This window comes from Lonchura striata, chromosome 11 (genome assembly GCF_050655825.1).
Source record: "Lonchura striata isolate lonStrDom1 chromosome 11, ASM5065582v1, whole genome shotgun sequence".
NCBI lineage: Eukaryota > Metazoa > Chordata > Aves > Passeriformes > Estrildidae > Lonchura > Lonchura striata.
Window position 1 is genome coordinate 5,089,903 of NC_140713.1, and position 23,283 is coordinate 5,113,185.

The window sequence follows — 23,283 nt, forward strand, 5'->3', positions numbered from 1 at the left end:
CATTTACTAAATTGTTGAAACAGTCTCTGGACTAGCCCAAGGCGTTTCCTTCCAGTCGTTCAATTTGTAATTAAATACAAGCAAGCCTGTTTATTAACTGGCCTCCTTTTTTGTTAAAGTTTTCTTTGTAAGCCTGTCTACAACACGGGCCACACTATTCCTGATCCAGGCCAGGTGCCATTTGGCCTTCTTGGCCACCAGGGCACACTTTTGGCTCATGTTCAGCTGGCTGTCAACCAGTACACCCTGATCCCTTTCTTCCTGAGCACTGTCCAGACACTCTGTCCCCAGTCAACATGCAGGCCAATGTGAAGGACTCGGCACTTGGATGTTGCCTTCATGGAAGACAACGGTGACCTGGTTTCAAGGAACAGCACGGCAGCCCGGTCTCCCCTGGGCCACTCGGTCTAACAACACATGCAGGCACCAATGTGGTGGACGGTCGAAAGCGTTTATTATCTTATCTCATGGGTTTAAATAGTCTTGGGGGACTCTGCTACGTCAGGAGGGGGTTGGCAGGGTCTCTAGGGTTAGTTAGGAGTGGAAGACTACTGGGTTAGGTGTGGTTACATTCATTGGGGTAATGGATAACATGTTGCAGGGTGAGAGGGGGATGGGGGTCTTTCTTTCCGTCACATCCCGAAATCTTCCGTTCGCCTGTCCCTATCTACTACATCTCCCCCCTCCTTTTCATAAATAAAATGAGGTAGTCGTAGATATAGGCACTGGAGTGAGGTACAAACTTGTAACTTGGTAAGGAAAAAGGGGTTTGGTAAACCTGAGTAATTCTCGCAAGGTGAGTTTTGAAGGCTTTTGCAACTGACTGTGTTCGCAGTTTTTGGTTTACAGCATTTGTTGCTGGCCCACGAACAGAATGTTTGCCCGTTCTAGACGGGCCTGAACAAACGAGACTAGCTTGTTCAGCACGCATGGTCCTATGGTAACAGCTAAAAGCAGTATTGCCAGTGGACCTACCAGGGCGGAAATTAAAGTGGTGAGCCAAGGTGATTGAACCACGATTCGAACCAGCTCTGCTGGGTTTCCCTGTCTCTCTTTCTCTGAGCCAGTCTATCTCGGAGTTCTGCCATGGAGTCTTTAACGACTCCCGTATGATCTGCATAAAAGCAGCATTCCTCTTTCAAAGCTGCACACAGTCCTCCTTGTTGCATGAAAAAGAGGTCCAGTCCTCGCTTATTCTGTAAAACTACTTCTGAAAGCGAAGAGACTGATTTCTCTAGAAAGGAGATGAATTTCTCGATCCTCTGCAGGTCTTCATCAATGGTCATTTGCAGCTGAGAGAGTCCGTGCTGTTGGGTTGCGATGGCTGAGACACCAGTGGCTGTACCAGCTGCTCCCAGGCCGAGCAGCATTGCGATAGTTATACCTGTGATTATTTCTCTTTTGTGGAGTCTGTCAGGTTCTTCGAAAAGGTGGTACACTTCTTCATCTGAGTGGTACAGGACCATAGGAACAATCAGAACTTGGACACAGAAGTCAATAGAGTCATTAAATTTGGCAAGGAACACACAATGACTCACTCCGGATCGCTGGCAAACCCACATCCCAGATGCGGATGGGATGATAACCTTCTCTAGATCTCTTGGGGATTACAAACACAGGGGTGTTCCACGGGCTGGTGGAGGGCTCTATGTGACCCTTTTGCAGCTCGAGGTTGACCAGTTCCAGCAAGGCTGCCATTTGAGGCTTTGACAGGGGCCACTGCTCGACCCATACGGGGTCTGGTGATTTCCAAGTCAGTTTGATTGGCAGCAGTGGGTGTACGGCAGTGGCCCTTATTATAAATTTGTAATCCTGACTCCTAACATAGCAAGGATGTCCCTTCCTATCAGGGGTGGAGAGTTTTGCAAAATGTAGGGGTGGATTGCTACTGTTTGTTCCGGTCCCTTGCGGATGGGACCACCCACTTATTGGTCTTTCTGTTGGGCTTGACAACTTGAGTGCAGAAGTTGCCTTTCTGCTTTGCTAAAGTTGCATTGCCAGTGTCAGGGCCACAGTGCTTGGGGAAAAATCGAGCAGTCTGCTCCTGTGTCTGCCCAAAACTGAAGCCCTATGACATGGAGGTCCTGACTGCCATAAAGGCGGCACGTCCCCCATAGCATCAGGGGCTCCTTCCCTATTTTCATGGCCAGGGCCACCCAGGGGTCCCGTTCTGGGGCGTCCCCTGCTGACCCTGCGGCACGGGCGCTGCTTGTGGTGGTAGTGGGTACGAAGGTACTGCAGGCTGTGTTGCGAAATTCGCTGGTGAGGGTACCAAGCTGGCTGTGTCTTTGTGGGGGTATGGGGTATAAGGGCGCCCCGCCCCACTGGGGGTTGGCATAGATGGGCCGCCTTGCATTCGCGGCGGGAGGAGGCTGAGTGTGGCCTGCACGCCCCCTCCCTCTCCCGGTTCCCTGGGGCCGGGACCTGCATTCCTTAGCGAGGTGCCCCTTCCTCCCGCAGCTCCAACAGGCTCCTCTCGGGCGTGCTTGGGGTGGAGGTGCCGCGGCGGGCTGCCGTGCCGGCTGGGGACAGCTCACCGCGATGTGACCTGCCTCACCACACTTGAAACATGCCATGGCACTGGTCAGGGTGTGGACGGCTGCCTGAATGGGTGTCAGGTGCTCTTCCCTTACTACATGTCTGATCATGTCAGCCAGGCTGGCTCCGGCTGGCAGGGAACGTAAGATATCCTTGGTGACAGAGTTGCACTGCTGGTGCAAGCAGTCAGATACCACGGGGCCCTTTGCCTCTGCCGGCAGGGTAGAGGAGTCTATTGCTGCCTGCAGGCGATCTACGAACTGCGTGAAGCTTTCGCTCTCTGCCTGCCTCATGGTGGACCACGGCGACGGCTTGGCCACGACCCGGGAGGCTGCACGAATAGCCTCCCTACCAGCCCGAGTGGTCGCCCTGACCTCCTCAGCCCGCATCTGCATGGCTTGTTGCTGAGGCGTGATCATATCATCATGCTTTCCCATAAGCCTGGATAACGTCGATCCACGTAGTGGCTGCCTCGCGCCAGATGCTTGGGCTAATAGCTTTGTACAATTATCCTCCCATTCCTGTCTAAACACAATCATTCTGGCACCATCAAGTATCATGCAACCTATTCGCTCGGTATCAAAGGGAAGCAGGTCGTCATTACTAAAAAGGCCATCGATTAATGTGGAGACCATGGCCGAATTGTTCCTTTTTCTGCAATGGCTTTGACAATTGACTGTACATCTTTTGGGTTTACCGGGGCATATACCCTCTGCTGGTTCCCTTCCGGGCCGGTGATCCTCACCGGGAAGGCTTGTACGGCAGCCGCTGGGGACCATTCAGCACAGGCTATTTTTATTTCTCCCCAGTCGGTAAACTGGGCTGGTTTGTATTGTGGCTGCTTTTCGGTGCAGCTTAAAGCTTTACTTGGTTTTGTTTTAAATTGCGTTGGCTCTATTCTCTTCGTCTCAGAGTCCCAGCCGGCTCCCAACAGCTCTTCCGAGCTGCCGGAGCTGCTGCTGGACTCAGAGTCGGAAGTCAAATGCCAGCGCACTTCCGGGGCTCGGTGCCGTTTTGTGCGGCTCCGACCCCGCTCCTCCCCCCGGGGGTGGCGCCACTGCCGCCCCCCGGGCTCGCCCTGCCTCCTGCAGTGGGGGGTTCCTCCCTTACATGGTAGTGGCGTCAGGCGCGGCTGCCAATTGGCTCTGAGCCCTCTGCCGCTCTCCTCCTCTTTCTCCCGCGCACGCGCATTAGCAAAACTCCGCACCTCTGGGCTCTTCGCGCCGAGACTGCCCGCGCCCCGCCCCTCCCCTTGGCTGCCGGCGCCATTTTCAAAGGGATACGGGGGCGGCGTGGGTAGGATCTCCTCCCGAGCCGCGGCCTCCGCGCCTCTGGCTTCCCCTGCCAGTCCCCGCCAAAAGAACTCTGCGCGCTGCTGCACCTCCGGCAGCGGGTCACTGACCGGCAGTGGTGGGGCGGATGGGGAAGCCGCGGATTTTTGGGAGGTTTCCGCGGGGGGTCCCGGGCCCCGGGCCAGGGTGGGGGGCGACGCGCCGGGCCCCCCCGGATCCCCGCTCCCGGGCGGATCACCCTCAGGGCCGGTTTGCGTTGCCGCTCCTACCCCTAGCTTGGGTGTATAATAAACACGTACGCGCTATGCTCCATGTCTCCTGCTCTTCTATTGCTCTGCGCAGGGCTTTCTCTACTTTGCCCCATGCCTTAAGGCTTCTGCCACTGCCTGAGGATTTTGTGTCCTCGGCCAGCACAGCTGTGCATTTTTCCCATATCTCCGGATGCAAAACATCCACAGGGCGTTCAATTGCCCCAAGCTCAAGCAGCCTTGCTATAGCAAGATAAAAGTCTTTGAGCTTACACTCAATGCCCCATTGCTTATGAACCTCACTTACGACCCTGGCGATGGCATCCATGACGACCGCGGGTCCTGGGACGTCTCCCTCGCCGAGAACACGGTCTCACTGGTCTGGCTGCTGCTCTTGTCCAGGTGACACCCGCTACCCGAGCGAATTATTCCCGGGCTTCAGCACCAGTTATGTTGCCTTCATGGAAGACAACGGCGACCTGGTTGTAAGGAACAGCACGGCAGCCCAGTCTCCCCTGGGCCACTCGGTCTAACGACACATGCAGGCACCAATGTGGTGGACGGTCAAAAGCGTTTATTATCTTATCTCATGGGTTTAAATAGTCTTGGGGGACTCTGCTACGTCAGGGGGGGTTGGCAGGGTCTCTAGGGTTAGTTAGGAGTGGAAGACTACTGGGTTAGGTGTGGTTACATTCATTGGGGTAATGGATAACATGTTGCAGGGTGAGAGGGGGATGGGGGTCTTTCTTTCCGTCACATCCCGAAATCTTCCGTTCGCCTGTCCCTATCTACTACACTTGGACTTGATAAACTCCATCTTATTGGACTCAGCCCATATATCCATCAAACAAGCTGACAATTAACAATTTATTAACAATTGTTTATTAACAATTAATTGAAAATTATTCAGTAGGTAATTAAAGTTATAAGTAGGTAGTTAAAAGATAAGCTGGAGGTGTTCACTGGAGCTTGGAAGGGTAGCTGCAGAGGTTTCCAGGTGGGAGACCATCAGCAGCAGGAGGCACGATGGTGCCGGCTCCAGGCGGATGCACCAGCTGACACAAATGGTGTTCTTTGGGTATTGGTTTCCAGAGCACCTCCTTCTTGAGTCCCTGGTCTTCCTCTGTCTCCTCTAAAGTTTCACCAAGACTATTCTGCTCCTGGGCTCTGCCTTTCACAATCACCTGCCCCATCTTCTGAGCCGGATTCAGGTTAGGAATCCTAGGAAGAGAGGGACTGGTATTAACCAGACAAACATTCCAGGCCAGCTGCTTTTCTGTCTCCTTGCAGAGCACATAGTGTTGCATCCTCTCTCTGTGCAAGCAGTGAGCAGCAGATTTAACAGCTGTACTCGCTGCATGGAGGACAGGAACAGGAAATTCCACCTGAACCTGAGGAAGAACTTCTTTCCTGTGCAGGTGCCATGCTGCCAGAGAGGGTGGGGTGTGTCCCTCACTGGAATTATTCCAGAGCCCTCTGGACAAAACCCTGTGCCATGTGCTTTGGGATGAACCTGCTTGAGCAGGGAAGTAGGACCAGATGACCTACTGTGGTCCCTTCCACCCTGTCCCATCCTGTGATCGCCCAGTGGTACCCATCAGAAGCATGAGATGGCAAGTGTGTCGACGTTTCCCACCTGCACAGCACGGTGGTCTGAAACATCCCCGTGAACTTTGGAGAGAACTGCACATGAAAGGTCTGCTTCTGGCCAGGAGCAAGGATGCCATGGCAGGGGTTGATGGAGAACAATGGCAGGCCATGAGTGAAATCTGTGAAGATTTCCAGGGCAGAACCAACACGCTTTGAGTAGAGTAGCCTCTTGGAACAGTCCTGCTCCTCGGGCTGCTGCAGCTCCTGCTTGAAATCCTGCTCCTGCTTGGCAGGCTGCTGCAGCTGCTGGGCCTCAGAAGGGTGAATTTGGAAAGGATGCTCCTGCTGCCACCTAAAACGATCCAGCAGCTTTCTGTAACGCTTTAAAGTAGCAGAGACGAACTGACCTGCATAGAGGAAGAGAACACCTTTCAATGACAAAATCCTGTGTTCCCAGCAACTCTGCCTCCTGTGCAGGTAGCTGGAAGAGAGCTGGGATGCACTTGGAGCATCCCTGACCAAGTACTTCTGGCAGGAAATAAGAGTGTCTGGGAGCAGAGTCTCTGCCTGCAGCACACACTCCTGTGCCAAAGCAGGAGAGTTGGTTTTAGACAGTGACTTTGCATTTGCCCTGGAGTGGGGAACTGCACACAGACAGTGGCTGCAGGGCAGCTCATTTGTTACACCATTGCTTTTCACAGTCTCAGACTTCTCAAAGAGATGACATGACATCCCCCTTCCCAGTCCTGACCCAGCACATGGCTCTCCCCAGAGCCTGGCTCAGCTCCTTTGCAGAGCAGAAGTGGCAGAGCAAGAACAGAAGGGGCTGAAAGGCAGATGGGGACAAGGAGAAAACTCTCCAGCTGCAGCTGGGAAGCTGCTGATGAAAGTGGACATGTGGACAAGGATGAAAAAGCAATTTATGTTGTGAAGTGACAGTCTTCTCCCAGGCCCTCAGCTACCAAGTGAAATGCCCTTACTCATCTGACCAGTTGCAAATGGCTTCTTCACCGCTTCACTATCTGCAGCTTTCTCCCAGGAGTATTCCAGGGCTACCTTCCCCGTGTTGCATAGCCTGAAACTGAAAAGCGAGAAGGAGGAGTAACAAAAAATGTCCAATAAATATAAAGCAAATAGTACAGTAACACTGTCTGATGGTACTGCTTTCTGCCGAGGAGCATCTTCTTCGCCAGGCAACTCTGCCATGCTTAGACTGCTGTCGTGAGTGGCCCAAAAAAGTATTTCAGAGTCTGGAAGTTTAAGAGGAAAGGGCCAACATGATGCCCAGGACACTGAAGCTAAGGGGCTTACTCTGGCCTTTAGGTCTTGGTTTGACTGCAAACTTATTCTTGAGCAGATGCAGACATGCTGTGAAAGCAAATCCATGGTTGTTCTCAGCAGAAAGGTATGGCAGCACTGAACCTTCTCCTGACCACCACCAGCTGCTTGGCTTTGTGTGCACATAAATGGGCCTGTGCTGGTTTTGGCTGGGGCAGAGTTCTGGGAACACGGCACTGGGCCAGCCCTGGGCAAAGGCAGCTCCTGCTCGCAGGGCCCTGCCTGGCCTCCAGCACTCACGTGGTTGTCCTTGTCTGGAAGGGCAAGGTATCCTTGAACTGAACCACGGTCGTGTTCAGCTTGAACTGGGTGTAGGCAACAACGGCACTGAGGTACACCTCCAACTCCTGGCTGCTCTCCTCCACCACAGTGTGAGCTGGCTCCGGGGCTATCTCGATCACCTGCAAACAGAGAAGGGAGGAATCACTGAGCAGAGCCCAGAAAGTCAGGCTGAGAAAGGAATCTTCTGGCCTCCAAGATCAGCCTCACGGAGGGACTAGAAAGGACCACTCACTTTTACTTCCCTGGAAAGATGACAACATTGAGACTGCTCTGCTACAGTAGTTGTTTCCACCCACGGATCAAAGCAGTCACTAGCACAGCTGTTAATATATCGATGGAGACTATAGCTGTGCTCTAGTCCTGTACTTCAACCTTGTAGAGGCACTGACTCTTTTCCTGGTCCCCTTGAAATCCAGCAGGTCTCAAAATTTGGTTTCAGTTCCCCTGCTGGAGTTCTGTGGATGGAGAACCCCAAGACTGAAGAGTTCTAGAAAGCACCTTTTTCTTCTTGTCTTAGGAGAAAGTGCTTTCCAGATGTCTTGTGTGGAGCAACAGCTACGTTGCTGGGAGCTGAGGATGTGCATTTTGGGATGTGAAAGATCTCACTAGGAAAGTCTCCACCCTCACATGTTCTGATAGAAAAGAGGATGGTATAGAGGCCTTAAAATGGTCCAGAAACTCAGAAAGAACCATCACCCAAGATAAGTGTGTTTGGAAATAATGACAATAAAAGCAAGAAGCTCTGGAGATGATCCTTCTCTGGACTCCTCCATACTGTCATTGGTGCCTGAGCTACTCCATGATGAGATATCCCACACAATACAGAGACAACCAAATTCTCTGGTATCCAGGCAGACAAAACTTGGGGTTCATATGCAGGAGAAGTGGATTTCTCTCCGCTTTGAAAGAAGAGGCAGAGTGCAGCAGACTTAACTCCTTGTTTGCAGAAAGACACGAAATGAGGTGAAGAGATTTCTAACACCATAAAATGGGATAAACTAAGAAAACGTTCCCCATTCAACACAGGCTGCAACACTCGTGCTTGTGGCACAGACTGATGCAGTTTGTGTGTGGCTAAAGGTCTCTTGCCAAAAGGCTTCCCCCTCTCGTGTGAGTGTATCCAGTCACTGTGTTTCCACCTCTCTCCTGGAATGCACTGCTGGTGAACCTCACGGCTGTCCAATGTCCAGAGAAAGCAGGAGCTGCTCAGCCAACAGTGATGGTGTTATGGTGGTTCTTTGTGTAAAAGCTGGGTTGGCTTTTTTGGCCATTTTGCTTCTAACCTTTTCTTTTTGAGGCCAGCTGGCTGCCGGGTCTTTCTTGGTGGTTTCCTTCCATGTGACGATGCATATTTGGTCATCCCAGTCAGGAACCTTCCTTTGTGGCAGCTCAAAGTTAATCTTGGTCACCTTGCAGCTCACAAGGTGCCTCCTGAAGGTGGCTGGGACATCTGATTTCAAGATCACTGTGATGCCCTTGGCACAGCCAGGATGGAGGTGTCCCACCTAGGGAGAATCAGAGAGGGAGTCAAGACCAAATTGGAAGCCTGGTCCCTGCCAAGGTATCCTGGTTTGACAAGGAAGTGAGTTTTCTCAGGAAGTTGGGGTCAAACCAATCAGTGGTCAGATTTGAATGCTGACATGTGGTGTGACCACTGAAGACACTGGACACATGTCTGAGAACACAGGGGGTTAAAAGCGGAGAACTCCAGGGCAACTCTCTCTTTTGTTCCAGTCAGTGAAGAGCTCAGACCTCCCCTGCCCAGCCACGGGCTGGGTGCGGGAGGGGAAGCCATGCGGCCTGGGAGAGGTCAGCCAGGGAGCAAAGGGACCGGAACTGGGCCAGCCCCTGCGGACGGTAGGCCAGGACTGACAGCAAAAGGGACTGATGTGGTGAACACCTATGCCAGGAATCTGCACCTCAGAGTGGATGTACACAAAGTTGGATATCCAAAAGTATGAACAGAAGGTGCCACCTCCCATAACATGAAGCCTTTTCTGCAAGGCTGGCAGCCATGGCCCAGCCAAGCCAGGGGCTGCATCTCCTCCGTGGCACTGGAACAGGCTATCACTGGTACGTGAGGACTCCCTGCCAGCTCCTGGGAACACCAGGGCAGGGCTTGAGCAATGGGGAAAGGCAGAGCAGTCCACGCTCACCTTGGGGAAGAACTGGAATGGGGCGTCTGTCTCCCACTCAAAGCGCATGACCTTTGTACGGGTGTGGTTGGTGATGGTGAAGGTCCTGCGGCAGGGCTTCCTGACAGGACAGTACCCAAACTGGAGGTGATTCACTCTGACAGCTGTAAAGGAGGAGAGCAAGGGATCTCAGCATGCAGGAAGCTCCACCTGCCCCCATCACGTGCACAGACACCTGCATGTTCAATGCTTCCTTGCTCCAAGCCTTCCTCCCTCTGGAGGGAGTGCCCCAGGCAATTCCCCATCCCACCACTTCCAGGGAAACACCCTGACACGTCCCTAAGCCAGCGACATGCAGCACAGCACACGCTGCTCTGCACGCATGGCTGCCATGCCCACAGGCCACCAAGCCCTGTGGGTGACAGCCCAGGCCTGGATAGAGGGAGGACACACATGATCAGACATTTTCCTCTTCCTTGCTACACCTTGGCAGCCTGTCCTCTCTTACCATCAATGATGTCTTTCTTCAGACTGCTCTCAGCATTCCTCTCCTGGATGTCTTCCTCTAATCCACCGAGGGTGAATTCATCCCTGTGGCCTTCACCCACCAGCTCTATTTGGGTCATGCAGATGTCCCCCACTAACAGACAAATCTTCTCTTCCAGACGTTGAGCCAGAGTGGGTTTAAAAATGACATCAAACTTTGTCGATTGCCCAGAACACAGAAGGAAGAAAAGCTTCTTTGGGGGCTTGCTCTCTGCACAGCAATGGAAATCAGATTAAGTGATACAGCTGTACAGAGGAAATATTTCCACAGGATAGATGAGGAATAAGAGGTTGAAACCAGCTGCCTTCTAAGCACAGGTTCTACCCCCAGTGGCCCCAGAACCTCTTCCTCTGTTCACAGGACTGCCACCTCCAGACACAGCACCACTTAAGCAGCTTAACCTCAGGCTGATGCCCAGCCCTCATTCCATTTGCTTCCAGCCAGCTCCAGCCATATGCAAAGCTGAGCCAAAGAGTGCTTTTGGCTTCTGCTGGCTGTCTCTGTGCTCAAGGGCTGTGTGTGTTCAGGCTGGTACCATCCCACATGCAGCAAATACTTCAGAGGGTCCACTGAGGTAGTGACAGCCCCCCACAACTCAACCCACCATGTCTAGAAGAACAGAAGAACTTCCTACAACTTGCTAGGAGGAGACCCTGCAAAAAGTCCCCAAGAAAAGCTTGGGAGACAGAGCCCAATAAAAGAAACTGTGCCTAACATCTGGCTGCTGCTCGGAGAAGCCAAGAGCAGGGCACAGGTTTTCCCTCTTTGCATGATCACACTTCATGGTTAATGGATTTACCGTTTCCAACGGAGTTCTCTTCCACATCTCCAGTGCGGAATATCCTGAGTGTGGAGGCCCTGCTTCTCAAGAAGAACACTCCATGCTTATCCTCCAGGCATAACATAAACTGAGAAAAGGGAACCCAGAGCACAATGATACTGGTGTGAGTACAGGATGGCACAGGGAGACTGACACCACAGTGCTGCTGGTCCTGCATGAGAGCCCAGCACCTCTCCCACTACAAACAGCATTTAGCACAAAAGTTAAGTCAAACCAGCAGGAAAAAAGGGTGTTCAGAAGCATCTGGATAGAACTGACACAGAACCAAACAGGACAGAAAGTAATGGGCAGAATGTAATTAAAGCACAACTAAATTTACTTAAAAGGTAGTAAGCTAGGATCAAATACAATCTAATGGAAGTGGGAAATCACACATGTCCATGAGAACAGAGGGTGACCTGAGAGACGGGGGAAAACACCACTTTTCTTGTGTTCAACTTAAAAGAAGAAAGACTGGATAGAAAATTTCCAAGAACTCTCTTCTTGGAGAACAGATGTCGGTCACTTGCTTAAAAAGAATTCTGACACCTCTTCCCAGGTGTGCCATGTTTTTTGGGACCCTTCCCCTGTGCCACAAGCACTTGCTCCCAAACCAGACCATTCCTCGAGCAGGTCCTCCTCACCTCCACAGGTGCGATGCCATTGTTACGGACGACCAGGGGCAGCGTCTCTGAATCCCCCACCTGGAGCCTCTTGAAGCGTAGCACGGCATTTCCCCTCTTGCTGCGAGCACTTGGGCACACGACTGTCAGCTGTGGCTCGAGCCCCTTCCCGCTGATATGGAAGGTCACGATCCGAGGTTCAATTCTCACAGAGCTGCAGGAGAGACACAGAAACAATTTCAGCTGGCACTAACCCATTTCTCACGGGCAAGTTAAGCAGCAAGGGCCACCCACAGTGTTTTCCCTGCTTGGTGCTCATGTACCGCACAACACAGCCCCCACCAGCCTCTTCCCAATCCACTCAGGGCCATTCACAAGAGGAATCTGCTCCAAAGAGCCAGAGCCTTCCACAATAACAGTTAAAACTAATTCCACTTAATTGAATCAAGCAGTGCAGCAGGTAAAAAACGAGGCATCAGATGAGATATGGCAAATCCCCTGGCTGCAGTGAGATGAGACATGCAACAAGCAAAAGCATAGCTTAATTGTTGTAGTGTGTTTTTATACTCCTGTAACAGTTGTGCAGCGGCTCGCCCCTCCACCCGCCATTTTCTCCCAGCGGCTCCGCCCCGCGTTTTCCCGCCGCCCCCTCAGCGCCGATCTCCCTCACAGCGCTCGGGCACTTCCCCGCTCCCTGCTCCCTGGTCCGTCACTTGGCTCCCAGCGCCTTCCTCCCGATCTGCTCCCTGGGCCTCGAGGGATTGGATGAGGGCCCGGGCTCCCTCCCTTCAGTTTCCCCATTGGTTTTTGTGTCTGTCTATCCTTTCACCTTCCACTGCCCCAAATCCCGCACGGGTCAATGGGCGTTCCCTTCCCCCTGCTACCGCCCCGCTATTTAAGACGTTGCAAAAGCCTCGAGGGCGCTTTTGGCTACTGGATTCTCCGTGGCACTGGGTTCCCCGGAGCCTGGATTAAACCTGAAATTGTTTCCCTAGCCTTGAGTCGGCTCCCTTGTTATCTCCTCGGACGCCGCCTCTCCGCCACCCAAGGCAGACAGTGAAACTTCTGCCTCAGCCGCTCCCCGGCTCTCCTGGAGATCCAGGGGAGCGTTCCCCGCAGCTGGCCGTGCCTCTGCCGGGCAGGGGAAGCCCGGCGGCTGCAGCTTGGCACGGCGGCACTTAATGAATGCCAGGGAATCAGAGGATCACTTAATTGTACGGAAACAAAGAGCAAAATGTGCCTGCTGACCTGCTGGCACAGAAACTGCTTCATCTAAGCCTTTGTACTTGGAAACGGCCAGAGCTCAGCTGCAGCACATCTCAGTAGCTTCCAATTCGCTACGGAGTATTTCCCTGTCTTCATGGTTTCTCACAGAGAATAAATCATCAGCCTCATTTTTCTGCTCTAAGAGTTACTCCTAGATCATCTGATGCCAAGAACTCTGCCTAAGGCTACCGAAAGCATTAGAGCTAACAAGAGGTCTGTGCCTTCCCAGGGGAGAGGCAGCTGTCAGTGAGGCCTCCCCCAGTATTTCACAGGGTTAGTTACCATTTTGGGATGACAAGGGAAGCCTTGATAATGCAGTCGTAGTCCTGTTCGTCTGGTGGGGTGAAGGTCACCTTCACAAGAGCATAGGATGAGGTGGCAATGGACATCTTGACTGGATCCACCTTGAAAATGCTTTCGATAAGGGTTTTTTTCCTTGGGGGAACCCAGAGAGCAGTGTTAGGAGAAAATACCTTTCATCATGACACAGTTTTATTCATAAATGCATTACTGAGAACAGCCCCAGACAGTGTCTTCCTTCCTGCTTCCCTGGACAGGCTCCCTCCCTCCCAGGGCATGCTGACCTTGTGCTAAAGCATTGTGTGTTTTGAGTCCTGGCAGCTGCCCCAGCCTATATGGGAGGTGGGCACTGCATGGAAGATCCTGCAAATAACCTAGAACTGGCATTCAAAGAGAAGGAAAAGCCAGGGAGCCTGAGAAAATGGTCTGCTTTGAGCCCTGGCATGTCAATTCGTAACTGAGAAAATGCTCTGCTTTGAGCCCTGACATGTCAGTTCATAACAGCCCGTCTCCGAGTGTGCTTCCAAGAGAGGTTTAGAAGGATTCACTTCTCCCACTGAAGACCCAGAGGTGTGAGCCAAAACCTTGCCCCAGACATGCAGAATTCCACACAACTGTTCCCTGGCTCTGCTGCTCTCTCCTGCAGTTTGAGCTGCACTGAGCTAGCCTAGTCTGGGCCACAGGAAGCAATGCATCTGGAGAACAAAACAGGCTCTCACACGGCCTTTAGAGGACAACCACCACCTTGGCCTCCGTTCTTACCTCTCCAGGCAGGGGTTTGATGGAGAGGGCCACATCACATGGCAGACGGCTTGCATTGTAAATATTGAAATGAGCTTCAGCCTCTTGCCCAACCACAACCTTGTGGAAGACGAATTTGTTCTCATCTCTGATGAACAGGCCCGCGCCTTTCAATGACTGCAGCTCGTGGCAGAAGTTGGTGCTGCTGCAGATCGGGTACTCCTTGAAGATTAACTTGACATCTTTAACAAGTGCTGTGGACAGACCAGAGGGGTGAGCATGGAGAAGCCTCCCTGATGACCCTGCTGGCCTCTCAGAAGCCTTGATAAGCCCTTTCTGCCTGGGTGACTGCTAAACCCAGCCTTGGGTGGGGGAGCTGGCTGTGAGGATGGAGCTCAGTCAACCTCAGTCTTAGAGAGCATTGCTTTCCTTTTATCCTTCCATGCATCCCTCTCAGCCTGGAAGGGATGAGTCCACTGGTGGACTTGAAGAGGGCTGGAACCTCTGAGGATTTTAAGGTGGGACACCAGGGCTAGCGTGCCTCTCTATCCAAGCAGCAAGTTTAGGTGCTGATCAGCAGCAGGTGTGACTGTGGGCAGTAGGTACCTGGGAAGTAGGACTCGGCCATCAGGGTAAAGGGAATGCTGAGGGGATTGTCCTTGGGGTCTCTTCCTGTGATGTCAATGTAGAGCTGCTCCTCATATATCCCCTCTTGCCTGGCGAAGCATTCCACTCTGATCACCTGCTGGCCCCACGGATGGACAGAGCCAGAGCAGGGGGACACCTTGAACATGCCAAGAATGAGGCGATCCTGCAGAAAAAGTTCCAGGAGAGGCTGATGGCTAATAGCTGTGCCTTCAGCACCCCAGCAAGGAATATGTCCTGCCTTGGCTTCCAGCTGGGCCCAAGCACCCAGTCCCAGGGCAGGGAAGGATGACTGCATGGCCCAAAGGCAGCTCCAGGCTGAGAGCAACAAGCCAAGAGGAGCTGCAAGCCTGTCCCAAGTGGCAGAGAGAAAGGAGTCCGAGTGTAAAGAATGAAGGTGGTAGCTGTGATCCTTCAATCTCCAGAGGTAACATAGGAGAGCAGAAATATCTGTGAGAAATGATGGGAGAGAGGTAGAGACTGGGAAGAAGAAAAAGCAATGTTGTCTGAGCTCTGTGGACTGGGAGTTCAGTGGGGGATGTTTTTGCTTCTGTGGTGTTCACAGACCTATGCTGGCTCGCAGCTACCAAACACAGGACCTGCTCCCCCCTCTGTTGACCCTACAACTCCAGGTCAGAGCCAGAGTACAGAATGTTCAGTGGGACTGAGCAGATACTGGACTCCATCCTGCAGACCACGTTCCATCCTGTGGCGATGAGCCCCCAGGCCTGGGCACAGCAGCATCTTCTCACATCCCTTGCAGCAGCACTACTGGGGAGCAGGAGTCATTCACCTGTGTTGAGGAGCTTGATTTCCTTCCTGTTGAGAGCTCTGTAGCTGATGGAGCAGATTCCCCTTGCTTTGAACTGAGGGGAGAAAGCAAAGATATCTGTCATGCTGAGCTCCCCTGCCTTTCTCTGAGGCCAAAGCTGGCCTTCCTCCTCACAGAGGAAAGCCTTCTTGCTCCTGATGGCTCCCAGAGAGCAGCCTGTAGCACCCATTGCTGGACAGAGCAGCTTTATCACCAGCTTTGTACTACACATGGGGATACTGAGACATTTTTTTGTTCCCTCTCCCCTAGCCAGGGATGCAAATGGATGATAGCTGTGGCTGCCTGCCACATACCAGCTGTGGGGTGGTGCCTCCTCACAGGAAGGGTGGTGCAGGGCTTCTCATACCTTTTGCTTTCCAATGCAGATGCAGCCTCGTCTGCTTGGCGGATGTGGAATTTGAAGTTGACCATGCCTTTGTTCTTCAGCACAAGAGTCCGGCTCTTCCTGGTGCCCTTGATCATGGTACCGAAGTCGGTGGGTGAGGCAGGCTCAACGCTGTACTTGCTGTACTCGGCTCTTGCTGACACCTTCAATGGGATGTTGGCGACAGCCTGGCCTCCTTCCCTTGAGCTGCCATCTATCACCTGTGTCCACAGGAAGGGAGGTAACCAAAGCAAAGAGGCCAGCCTCTACCCCAGTCCCAGCCTCCACCTCCATCCATTTACCCTCCCTGTTTAAGCACCTCCTCCAGAGTCAGATGCTCAGCTCCACTTAGGAAGCCTCCCAAATGGTTTTGAAAGGCTTTGTTTGTGTATGTAGCAGAGAGGATTCTCCAGTAAGGCACTCCTTCCATTAGACACCTATCCTGTTTATGCTCCCAGAACACCGTGTGATAACACAGCCTGGCCCAGGCAGCTCACCTGGCAGTACAGGATGGGCTTGTTCTTGAGGACAATTTCACTTGTGGGGTGGAAGAGCATCTCAATATTCACACCAGACTGGGAGGCAGTCAGCATGCCTGACTGAGGCTCAACAGTGAAGTGGGATGCCAAGTCTTGCATCCTGGGACCTGCATCCTTCAGCATGAAACTGGGGAGAAAGGGAAGGAATGGAGATCTCTGCAGTTAAAAATATAGGTGCCACCAGCACAGCCAGGACTTTGCATTGGACCAGAAAAAAAGGAAAGGGAGAGTCCAGCTCTGCTCAGGGAATCCTGGATCTTGACAGAGTGCAGTCAGTCATGAGGTTACTGCAAGAAACCTTAAGACAAAATTTTTCATTCACTCTTTACAGAGTCTCAGAAAGAGAAAGGAGGTGACCATCAAAGAAAGGCAATGAATCTCAGCATTTCAGTGGCTGACATTTCTGGGGCTCTCCTTTGGGCTCCAGCTGAGCTGTGAAGAACTGCTGGTTTGTGGCTGGATTCTCTGGTAGAATAATTGAGATCAGAGAGCCCAAGTTTTTTATTTACCATGAGGCAGCCAGCATGGAAACAGTTCTAGCCATTGACAGAGGGACAACACAGGCTTGGGAGCCTGAGGAAATGCTCACTACCAGGCAGCTGGACTCACCTGTACTCAATGTTGTATACCCCTTTGCTCTTCAGACTCAGGACTTTCTTCACATTATCCAGGACATTAATGGTTCCAAATTCCAAGCTTCCATCTGGACCTGCAGAAAACCCACAGAGCAAAGTCAAACATGGTTGCAGAATATACCAGGTCCCAAACTACATGGAGGTCTTGGCACAAAACCCTTTTCATCAAGTTTCCATTCTTGGAAGTGTTTTCCAGCTACTTGTCTACCCTTTCTCTTCCCACTCAAAATATCTGCAGGCTTAGTACCTAAGGAGCTTGTCTCCCATTTCCTCGCTTCCAAACACAAATCCAATTGCTTTATATGCTGTGCTGAGCCTGTGGGAGTTGCAACTGCCTGTTTACATCACTGTTCTTTCAAAGCCCCAAAATCCAATCTGCACATGAAGCTGCACACTTCAGAGTTCAGAGGGGAGAGAGTTAAGGCTGTCAGTGCGCTGACAATGCTTTATTCCATGCACCTTGCAGGGTACGTGCTTTATGTGTCCATGCCATCCTTGCATCCCATCCCATCCCATCCCATCCCATCCCATCCCATCCCATCCCATCCCATCCCATCCCATCCCATCCCATCTCATGTGCTTTGGTTGCCCACCTCCCAAGGTAATGCAGTGCACCTGGACTGCTTTGTTTGGGAGGCATCCACTGACCTTCAGGGATGTCGATGCTCAGAGGAATGTCATAGACTTCTGCAGAGATTTTGATGTTTTCAGTCTGAACAATCCCCAGGATGTTTTCTGTATCTGAAACCTAAGGCAGCAAGAAACAGACACTGTTCATTAATTATTCTTTTGGTAGACAGCCTGACAATCCTTGTCTCTGCTGGCTGCTTCCCCTACGGCCTCCCTGGCTTCACAAGCATTGGAGGACTCCCAAGCTTTGCTGTTTATCTCATGGGCTGCCCCAGTGGGATTCTGCTGCAGTAAAAAACCCTGTCAGCCCAACTCTGCACTCCCACAGCAGGGAATGTTGCTGCTAAAGCATCCTTGAGAGGCACAGAGATGTAAGAACAACCACAAGAAGTGTGAGGTGTCTCAGAGCAGGTGGCATTGACAACCTTCTCCAATCACCTAGCACCCTCTCTGAAATGCAGTCCCTAATCCACGGGGAACAAAATCCCAGGGGGAGAGTTTGTTGCACTATGCAAGAGCTTCAGAGAACGTCCAGGAGGAATGTAGAGATCACGCTGCAGTCTGTACAACCACACAGCAACCTTCAACCACTCACAGGGACAAGGTGGTTGTGGTACAGGCTCAGGATGCAGTGTCTGGTTATCTGGGGGGATGTGGACGCACTGCACATTCTGGCAAACGCTGTGCAGAGGCAGAAGCTGGGGTCACAGCACCCTTGTGTCTGTCAGGTGCAGCTCTTCCTGGCTCTGTCCCTAGCAGCACACAGCTGCTCACTGTGCCCCGCTCTGCCAGGCAGGGCACAGCCCCTCTCACCTCTAATTGGAGGCTCTTCTCAATGCTGCCAGGCTGCCCGGCCTTGAAATGCACTGTCACTTCAAACTCTGAGCAGGGATCAATGGTGCCGTTATCTCGTGACAAGGAGAAGTCCTCAGCAAGGTCATCCAGCCCACTGAGCTGCCAGGCCACGGGCAGCAGGGTGTTGTTTCTCAGGACCAAGGTCCTGTTGTCAGTCCTGCAGAGACAGGAAGGCACTTGGTGTCAGCTGCCGGATGGTGACACCAGCCTGGCCACTGAATGCAACTTGGAGCAGCTCCATCCATGCCCTGGAAACCAGGGTCAAATGTTTTCTCTTTGTCACAGGTTTTGGAGTGCTTGTGGGATGACTGACCTGTGCAGAAGCAGCTTGTCAAAAGACAGCTCCAGGGGGCTGACCTCCAGCTTCACGTGCACCCCATGGCAGCACAGGCTGAAGACCACTGGCTCCGGGTTCTTCCCAATGCTGCAGATGAGTTTGTCTTGCAGGAAGCCAGGGGAAGTGGGGTATGCCCAAATGGTCAGCTCCTGGACACGGCCCCACAAGAAGAAATTGAAAGAGCTCTGTGTGTGAGCAGGAGGAGCAGCCCCTGGGCACTTCTACGGTGCCTGCTCCGCCTGCCCTTCTCCTACCTGCTTCTCCTTTGGTTTCAGCGCCATCCTGTGAGAGTCCAAGTGGAACGTCGCTGCTTTCCCAGCATTCTCAAAGGAGAACTGGACCTCTATGTTCATGGGGGAGTTGTTGAGGATGGTTATTTTCTCCGAGTTGCTGGGACAGTTCTGGCACTTGTACCTGTCCACAAAAGGGGAAAAGGCTGCAGAGCAGACTGCTGCCTTTGCCACACACAGAGGAGAGCACCGTGTGCACCTGAGGAAGCAGTGCTGGAAGACCCTACTCTAACAAACAAGTGAGGGAAATGGATCCCAGTCAGGGGCATGGCCGTGTGCTCAGCCTGGCCTTACTCTGATGCCTTCCCCCAGACTTGGTGCCTCCAGCCCAGAAGCCTGATGATGCTCAGGCCACTTTGAGAGTTTTTGATACAATGCAAATTCAAAGGTGCCCAGAAAAATAACAGTGCACCAGGCACATGGGTTCTTTCCCCTTCTTTCTTGGTGTGCCTTCCCTGCAGGGTATAAAGAAAGGCTTTTGGAAAAAGAGTTTAGCTAATCTTTTTCATCAAAGTCATGAAACTGGTTTGAATTTCATGGGTTAGCTCAAAGTCTGAGAAAGAAATATAAAGCATCAATTTTCAAGAGAAATGCAAAAATATAACAAATGACCCTTCTCTCAGGTGTGGAAATGACTTTGGAGTGAAAGGGTAAAAGAAGCAAACACAAATCCCAGACCATCCATCAATCTGGCTAATGATTGTCTGCTATTTTAAACTATTTTGATTTCATTTCCTTGGGCTGTCAAAATAGACTTAGCCCTCCAGAGTTCCTATGGAGACAAGACCTGAAATATTACTGGAAAAAAAAGAGTGACAGTAAAAGTAGAAATACACAATAGCTTCAATGACAGTGTGTTTAGGCAAACTTTATCCAGCAGTGAGGATGCAACGTTTTTACAGGAAAATGTAATTCCTGCTGTACGTTCCTCCTGATACCCATTGGCAGGTCAACCATAAAATCTTATTAATAATTCCAGATTAATAAAAGGTTTACAAAATCATCTACAGAATAATTGCTTGATCAGGCTACTTGCAGAGCTCAAAGCATTTCAAAAATCACCATAAAGTTCATTTTCTAAGGGGTGAAGCTGAGATGTGGAGGGGGACAGAAGTTGCCCCCAAATCACTTTTGGACTGGCAGCAGCTTGTGGCTCTGGCCACCAAGGCGGCCACCAAGACACCCACTGGGCAGGCAGAGCAGCTCCTCCAAGGCTCATTTGCCTCTTATCTGCTCAAGTTCACACATCTGTGGTCCTTCAAAACCCATGTGTCTCCCAGGACTCTGCTGGGGACTGCCCTGGATTGTGCCACCAGGACAGCCTGTTCTCCCTAGGTGTGTCCACAAAAGTGCAAAGCCCAGCAGGGAGCACATACCAGTCTCTTGATTTCCCACACAGCAGCGGTCCAAAATGGAATTGCTTTGTGCTCTCAACATATTCCTTGAAGATGATGTCATCTGCCTCCATGGTCTCCCTCCACTGTGGAAACACCAGCCTGGGCAGAGAAAGTGGGGAAGGAGAGCTATGAGATGCTCCAAGTAGGAAATGTAGTCAGAAAGCCAAAACCCTTCCTGGTGGCTGAGGCACCATCTGCCTTGCCAGCTCCAGCACAGGAGGAGGTGCTGGGTGACCTCAGGCAGCACGATCTGCCCAGGCAGAAGCCCCAGGGGTCAGCCCTGGCTGTGAGTTCAGGGGCAGCTGTGCTGTGGGGGCTGCCAGGGGCCAGCCTTACCGTGGGTCCTGGCTGATGCTGGGGTACAGGCCGGTGCCACAGCAGGGCAGCTCGTACGCGTGCTTTGTCTGCACGAGCTCAAACCTCAGTGTCTGCTCAAATTTCCCTGGCTTTTTGGTGGAGAAGTGGACCTTCAGTTTCACCTCACCGTGGGCAGGCACTACCCACCGGTACCGTTTCAGCCTGGCAATTAAAGAGAAGCCTTCAGACATTGCTGAGGAGCAAACGAAACAAGGAGGGTGCACTCGCCATCCCGTGGAGGCGCTGGCACAGGGTCACTGTGGAGCTGGGGATGATGGGCCTTGTTTGGCCAGAGGACCAAAGAAGCAGAGGCATCACTTCCTCCTGTGCGCCTCACCTGAGGAATTCTGTGGGGTTTGAGGCACTTTCCAGCATACTTTTGGACCTTGTTGCAGAGGAATCCTGGGGACTTCTCTGCTTCTCCTTTAGAGAGCTGTCTCTGCTGGCTGCTGTACCTGTCTTTGGTTGGCCCTCAGCAGAACTGCCCTTCACATTTGGGGCCTTGGCCTAAGGGGAGAGAGAAAAGGGAGGGAGAGGTGAGCCCTGAGACATCCCCATCCTGGAAAGCAAAATGAGGGTTTGTTCACCAACAGAAGAGAGAATAAATAAGTCAGTCCACCTGCCCATGGACTTGGTCTTCCTTATTGGTGTTTTGCCTAGGACACTCCTTCAAACTCAGGACTCTCCTCAAAGCAAGTTGATGGTTTTAAGTGATTTTTTACCTCTTGTCTTACAGAACTGCTCTGTCTCCACAGAGCTGTCTCTTTTGTCCCATCCCTGACAGAAAGGAGACCTGCAGACACGAGGCCCCATCACATCTTCACTACCTCTCCACAATGCTCTTTCCATCCAACCTGTCCCCCATGCCCCCATCCAGCCTGGTCCCTGCCCTGGCACCACTGGAGCACCCACCAGATTGTCTTCCACAGCAGCACCTCGCGGTGCCACAATGGTGAAGGGCTCCACACGCTCTGCCCGGCCCAGCCGCTCCTCTGGGTACTCGACTATGGAGAGCACAGCAGCAGGGGCAAGGGGAGGGCCGTCGGGACGCAGTCCCAGATGTTTCAGCATCTAAATCAGAAGAGAAAATCCTGCTTATACTTCTGTCTCCTCCATCCTTCTTCAAAGGCACTGGGCTTTTGGCAATGGGTTTTTTGACTTATATGAAGTATAAGTGCTTTGTTATGCCCAGTGGGGTGAGCAAGCTCCAGAGCAGAATCAAGAGCTACAAGTGGGACCAGGAGAGAAACCTCTCCCAAGTGACTCAGCGGAAGAAAACAATGACTATGAGCTGCCCTGTCCTGGGACTGTTTATAATGATTTCCGGGCTGGGAAACTCTGAACAGATGGGACACTTGTACACAAAGCACTCACACTTCCTGCCCATCTGAGGGATGGTGATAACCTCCCCATCCACACAGATGGTACAGAGCCATTGTGGAACATCATCAGGGGCCTGGACAAGGCTCTGTGCCATTATCACCTGGGGGACACAATGCTCCAGGGCCCACCACCACGGCAAGCTCAAGATCTCAGCCTTGCAGGGTTTTACCTGGTCTTCCGTTGGCAGCTTCCCATCCCTCAGGATCTCCCTGATCATGGCCTTAGGATCTGAGACCTGGATGTCCAGGCATGGCACCCCAACATGCTTGTCACTGACTGCCCCTTCTGCAGCTTCACTTTGCATCCCCAGCTGAGATGACTGAAGACTCCTTTGGCCTACACGTTCACGTTCAGGCTTCTTCACCTTCTCCTGAGGCTTACTGGTTTTCTTTAGACCTTTGTTTTCACCTGAAGGCTGGGACTTGTTTCCCTTTTGGATCATAGGTAACTGCATAGTACCCTGAACTCTGTCCCAGGAGGAGAAAACCTCTGCGATGTTCTGCTGTGACGACTCGTAGATCTGAAACCTCAGGATCAAGTTCTCCATCTCAGCTGGGTCCTCTAGGATATTGGCTTCCCCCTTCTCTGGGGCTTTGGTTTCCTCCTTCCCAGAGGTTTTGGTTCCCCTTTTCTGTGGGGCTTTGGAGTCCCTCTTCTCTGGGGCTTTGGAGTCCCCCTTCTCTGAGGCTTTGGTTTCCTTTTTCTCTGAGATTTTTGTTTCCTTCTCTTCTGGGGCTTTGGTTTCCTTCCTCTCTTGGGCTTTGGTTTCTTTCTTCTCTGGGATTTTGGTTTCCTTCCTCTCTGGGATTTTGGTTTCCTTCCTCTCTGAGGTTTTGGTTTCTTTTTTCTCTGGGATTTTTGTTTCCTTCTCTGGGTATTTGGTTTTCTTCTCTAGGATTTTTGTTTCCTTCTTCTCTGGGGCTTTGGTTTCCTTCTTCTCTGGGGCTTTGGCTTCCTTCTGTGGTTTTTCAGGCTGCTTCCCCACGGAGATATGTATATTTTCCTTCTTCTGCTTCTCTTCCTCCTTCTGCCTCTCTTCCTCCCCTAAGTCTTTTGCCTCCTTCTCAAGCTTTTGAGCCACCTCCTTCAGCTCCCTTCAGCAAACAAAATAGAAAACATCGCGGAGAGTCACCACCAGAAACTTGGGCTCACTAGTCCTGGCTGGCCCTGCAATTCATTCCTTGACCCCGAGGCCAGGCAGAATCATGAGACCATTTCTGTGGATTTTCCTCAACCCACAGAGGTTGGGAACATCCCAAGTGAGTGCCATGGTGGAAGAGGACCTCCAGGACCAGCCAA

General features: G+C 52.0%; 3 protein-coding genes across 6 annotated transcripts; all 3 read right to left on the reverse strand.

Moving 5' to 3' along the window:
• Window positions 1-5,031: 5,031 nt before the first annotated feature.
• LOC144247086 (axonemal central pair apparatus protein HYDIN-like) lies at window positions 5,032-15,372 on the reverse strand. 3 transcript variants are annotated; one of them, XM_085589413.1, is made up of 4 exons: window positions 10,770-15,363; window positions 9,932-10,180; window positions 9,445-9,587; window positions 5,032-7,407 (listed from the first exon to the last, which is right to left on the reverse strand). In XM_085589413.1, the coding sequence occupies exons 1-4, from the start codon at window positions 10,966-10,968 to the stop codon at window positions 7,243-7,245; spliced, it is 756 nt and encodes a 251-aa protein (XP_085445539.1). In that variant the 5' UTR covers window positions 10,969-15,363; the 3' UTR covers window positions 5,032-7,242. The 3 variants fall into 3 exon arrangements, with proteins under 3 accessions (XP_085445539.1, XP_077642550.2, XP_085445538.1); XM_077786424.2 differs by having other exon boundaries at window positions 7,264-8,793; window positions 10,770-15,368; XM_085589412.1 differs by lacking the exon at window positions 5,032-7,407 and having other exon boundaries at window positions 8,652-9,587; window positions 10,770-15,372.
• On the reverse strand, window positions 5,038-6,400 carry LOC146766363 (uncharacterized). The gene is made up of 2 exons (XM_085589414.1): window positions 5,715-6,400; window positions 5,038-5,299 (listed from the first exon to the last, which is right to left on the reverse strand). Exons 1-2 carry the CDS (start codon window positions 6,398-6,400, stop codon window positions 5,038-5,040), a joined length of 948 nt encoding a protein of 315 aa, XP_085445540.1.
• Window positions 15,373-15,654: 282 nt separating the features above from the next.
• Window positions 15,655-22,130, reverse strand: LOC146766364 (axonemal central pair apparatus protein HYDIN-like). 2 transcript variants are annotated; one of them, XR_014957799.1, is made up of 7 exons: window positions 21,514-22,130; window positions 20,939-21,108; window positions 20,224-20,343; window positions 18,812-18,971; window positions 18,534-18,706; window positions 17,384-18,377; window positions 15,655-16,809 (listed from the first exon to the last, which is right to left on the reverse strand). XR_014957799.1 is itself a non-coding variant. In XM_085589411.1 (6 exons), exons 1-6 carry the CDS (start codon window positions 21,670-21,672, stop codon window positions 18,005-18,007), a joined length of 1,155 nt encoding a protein of 384 aa, XP_085445537.1. In that variant the 5' UTR covers window positions 21,673-22,130; the 3' UTR covers window positions 15,655-18,004. The 2 variants fall into 2 exon arrangements, 1 of the variants encoding a protein (XP_085445537.1); XM_085589411.1 differs by having other exon boundaries at window positions 15,655-18,377.
• Window positions 22,131-23,283: the final 1,153 nt, after the last annotated feature.

Coding starts and splice junctions, on each gene's coding strand:
- LOC146766363 (XM_085589414.1), bottom strand. CDS start 6,400: ATGTCATGTCATCTCTTTGAGAAGTCTGAGACTGTGAAAAGCAATGGT. Junction 5,300..5,714: donor CAGACCACCGTGCTGTGCAG/GTGGGAAACGTC, acceptor CTCTCTTCCTAG/GATTCCTAACCTGAATCCGG.
- LOC144247086 (XM_085589412.1), bottom strand. CDS start 10,968: ATGCAGGACCAGCAGCACTGTGGTGTCAGTCTCCCTGTGCCATCCTGT. Junction 10,181..10,769: donor AGAGAACTCCGTTGGAAACG/GTAAATCCATTA, acceptor ATTGCTGTGCAG/AGAGCAAGCCCCCAAAGAAG. Junction 9,588..9,931: donor GAAGAAAGACATCATTGATG/GTAAGAGAGGAC, acceptor CCTCCTTTACAG/CTGTCAGAGTGAATCACCTC.
- LOC146766364 (XM_085589411.1), bottom strand. CDS start 21,672: ATGCTGAAACATCTGGGACTGCGTCCCGACGGCCCTCCCCTTGCCCCT. Junction 18,707..18,811: donor TGAAACCAAAGGAGAAGCAG/GTAGGAGAAGGG, acceptor GGCCGTGTCCAG/GAGCTGACCATTTGGGCATA. Junction 18,378..18,533: donor GACAAGCTGCTTCTGCACAG/GTCAGTCATCCC, acceptor CTGTCTCTGCAG/GACTGACAACAGGACCTTGG.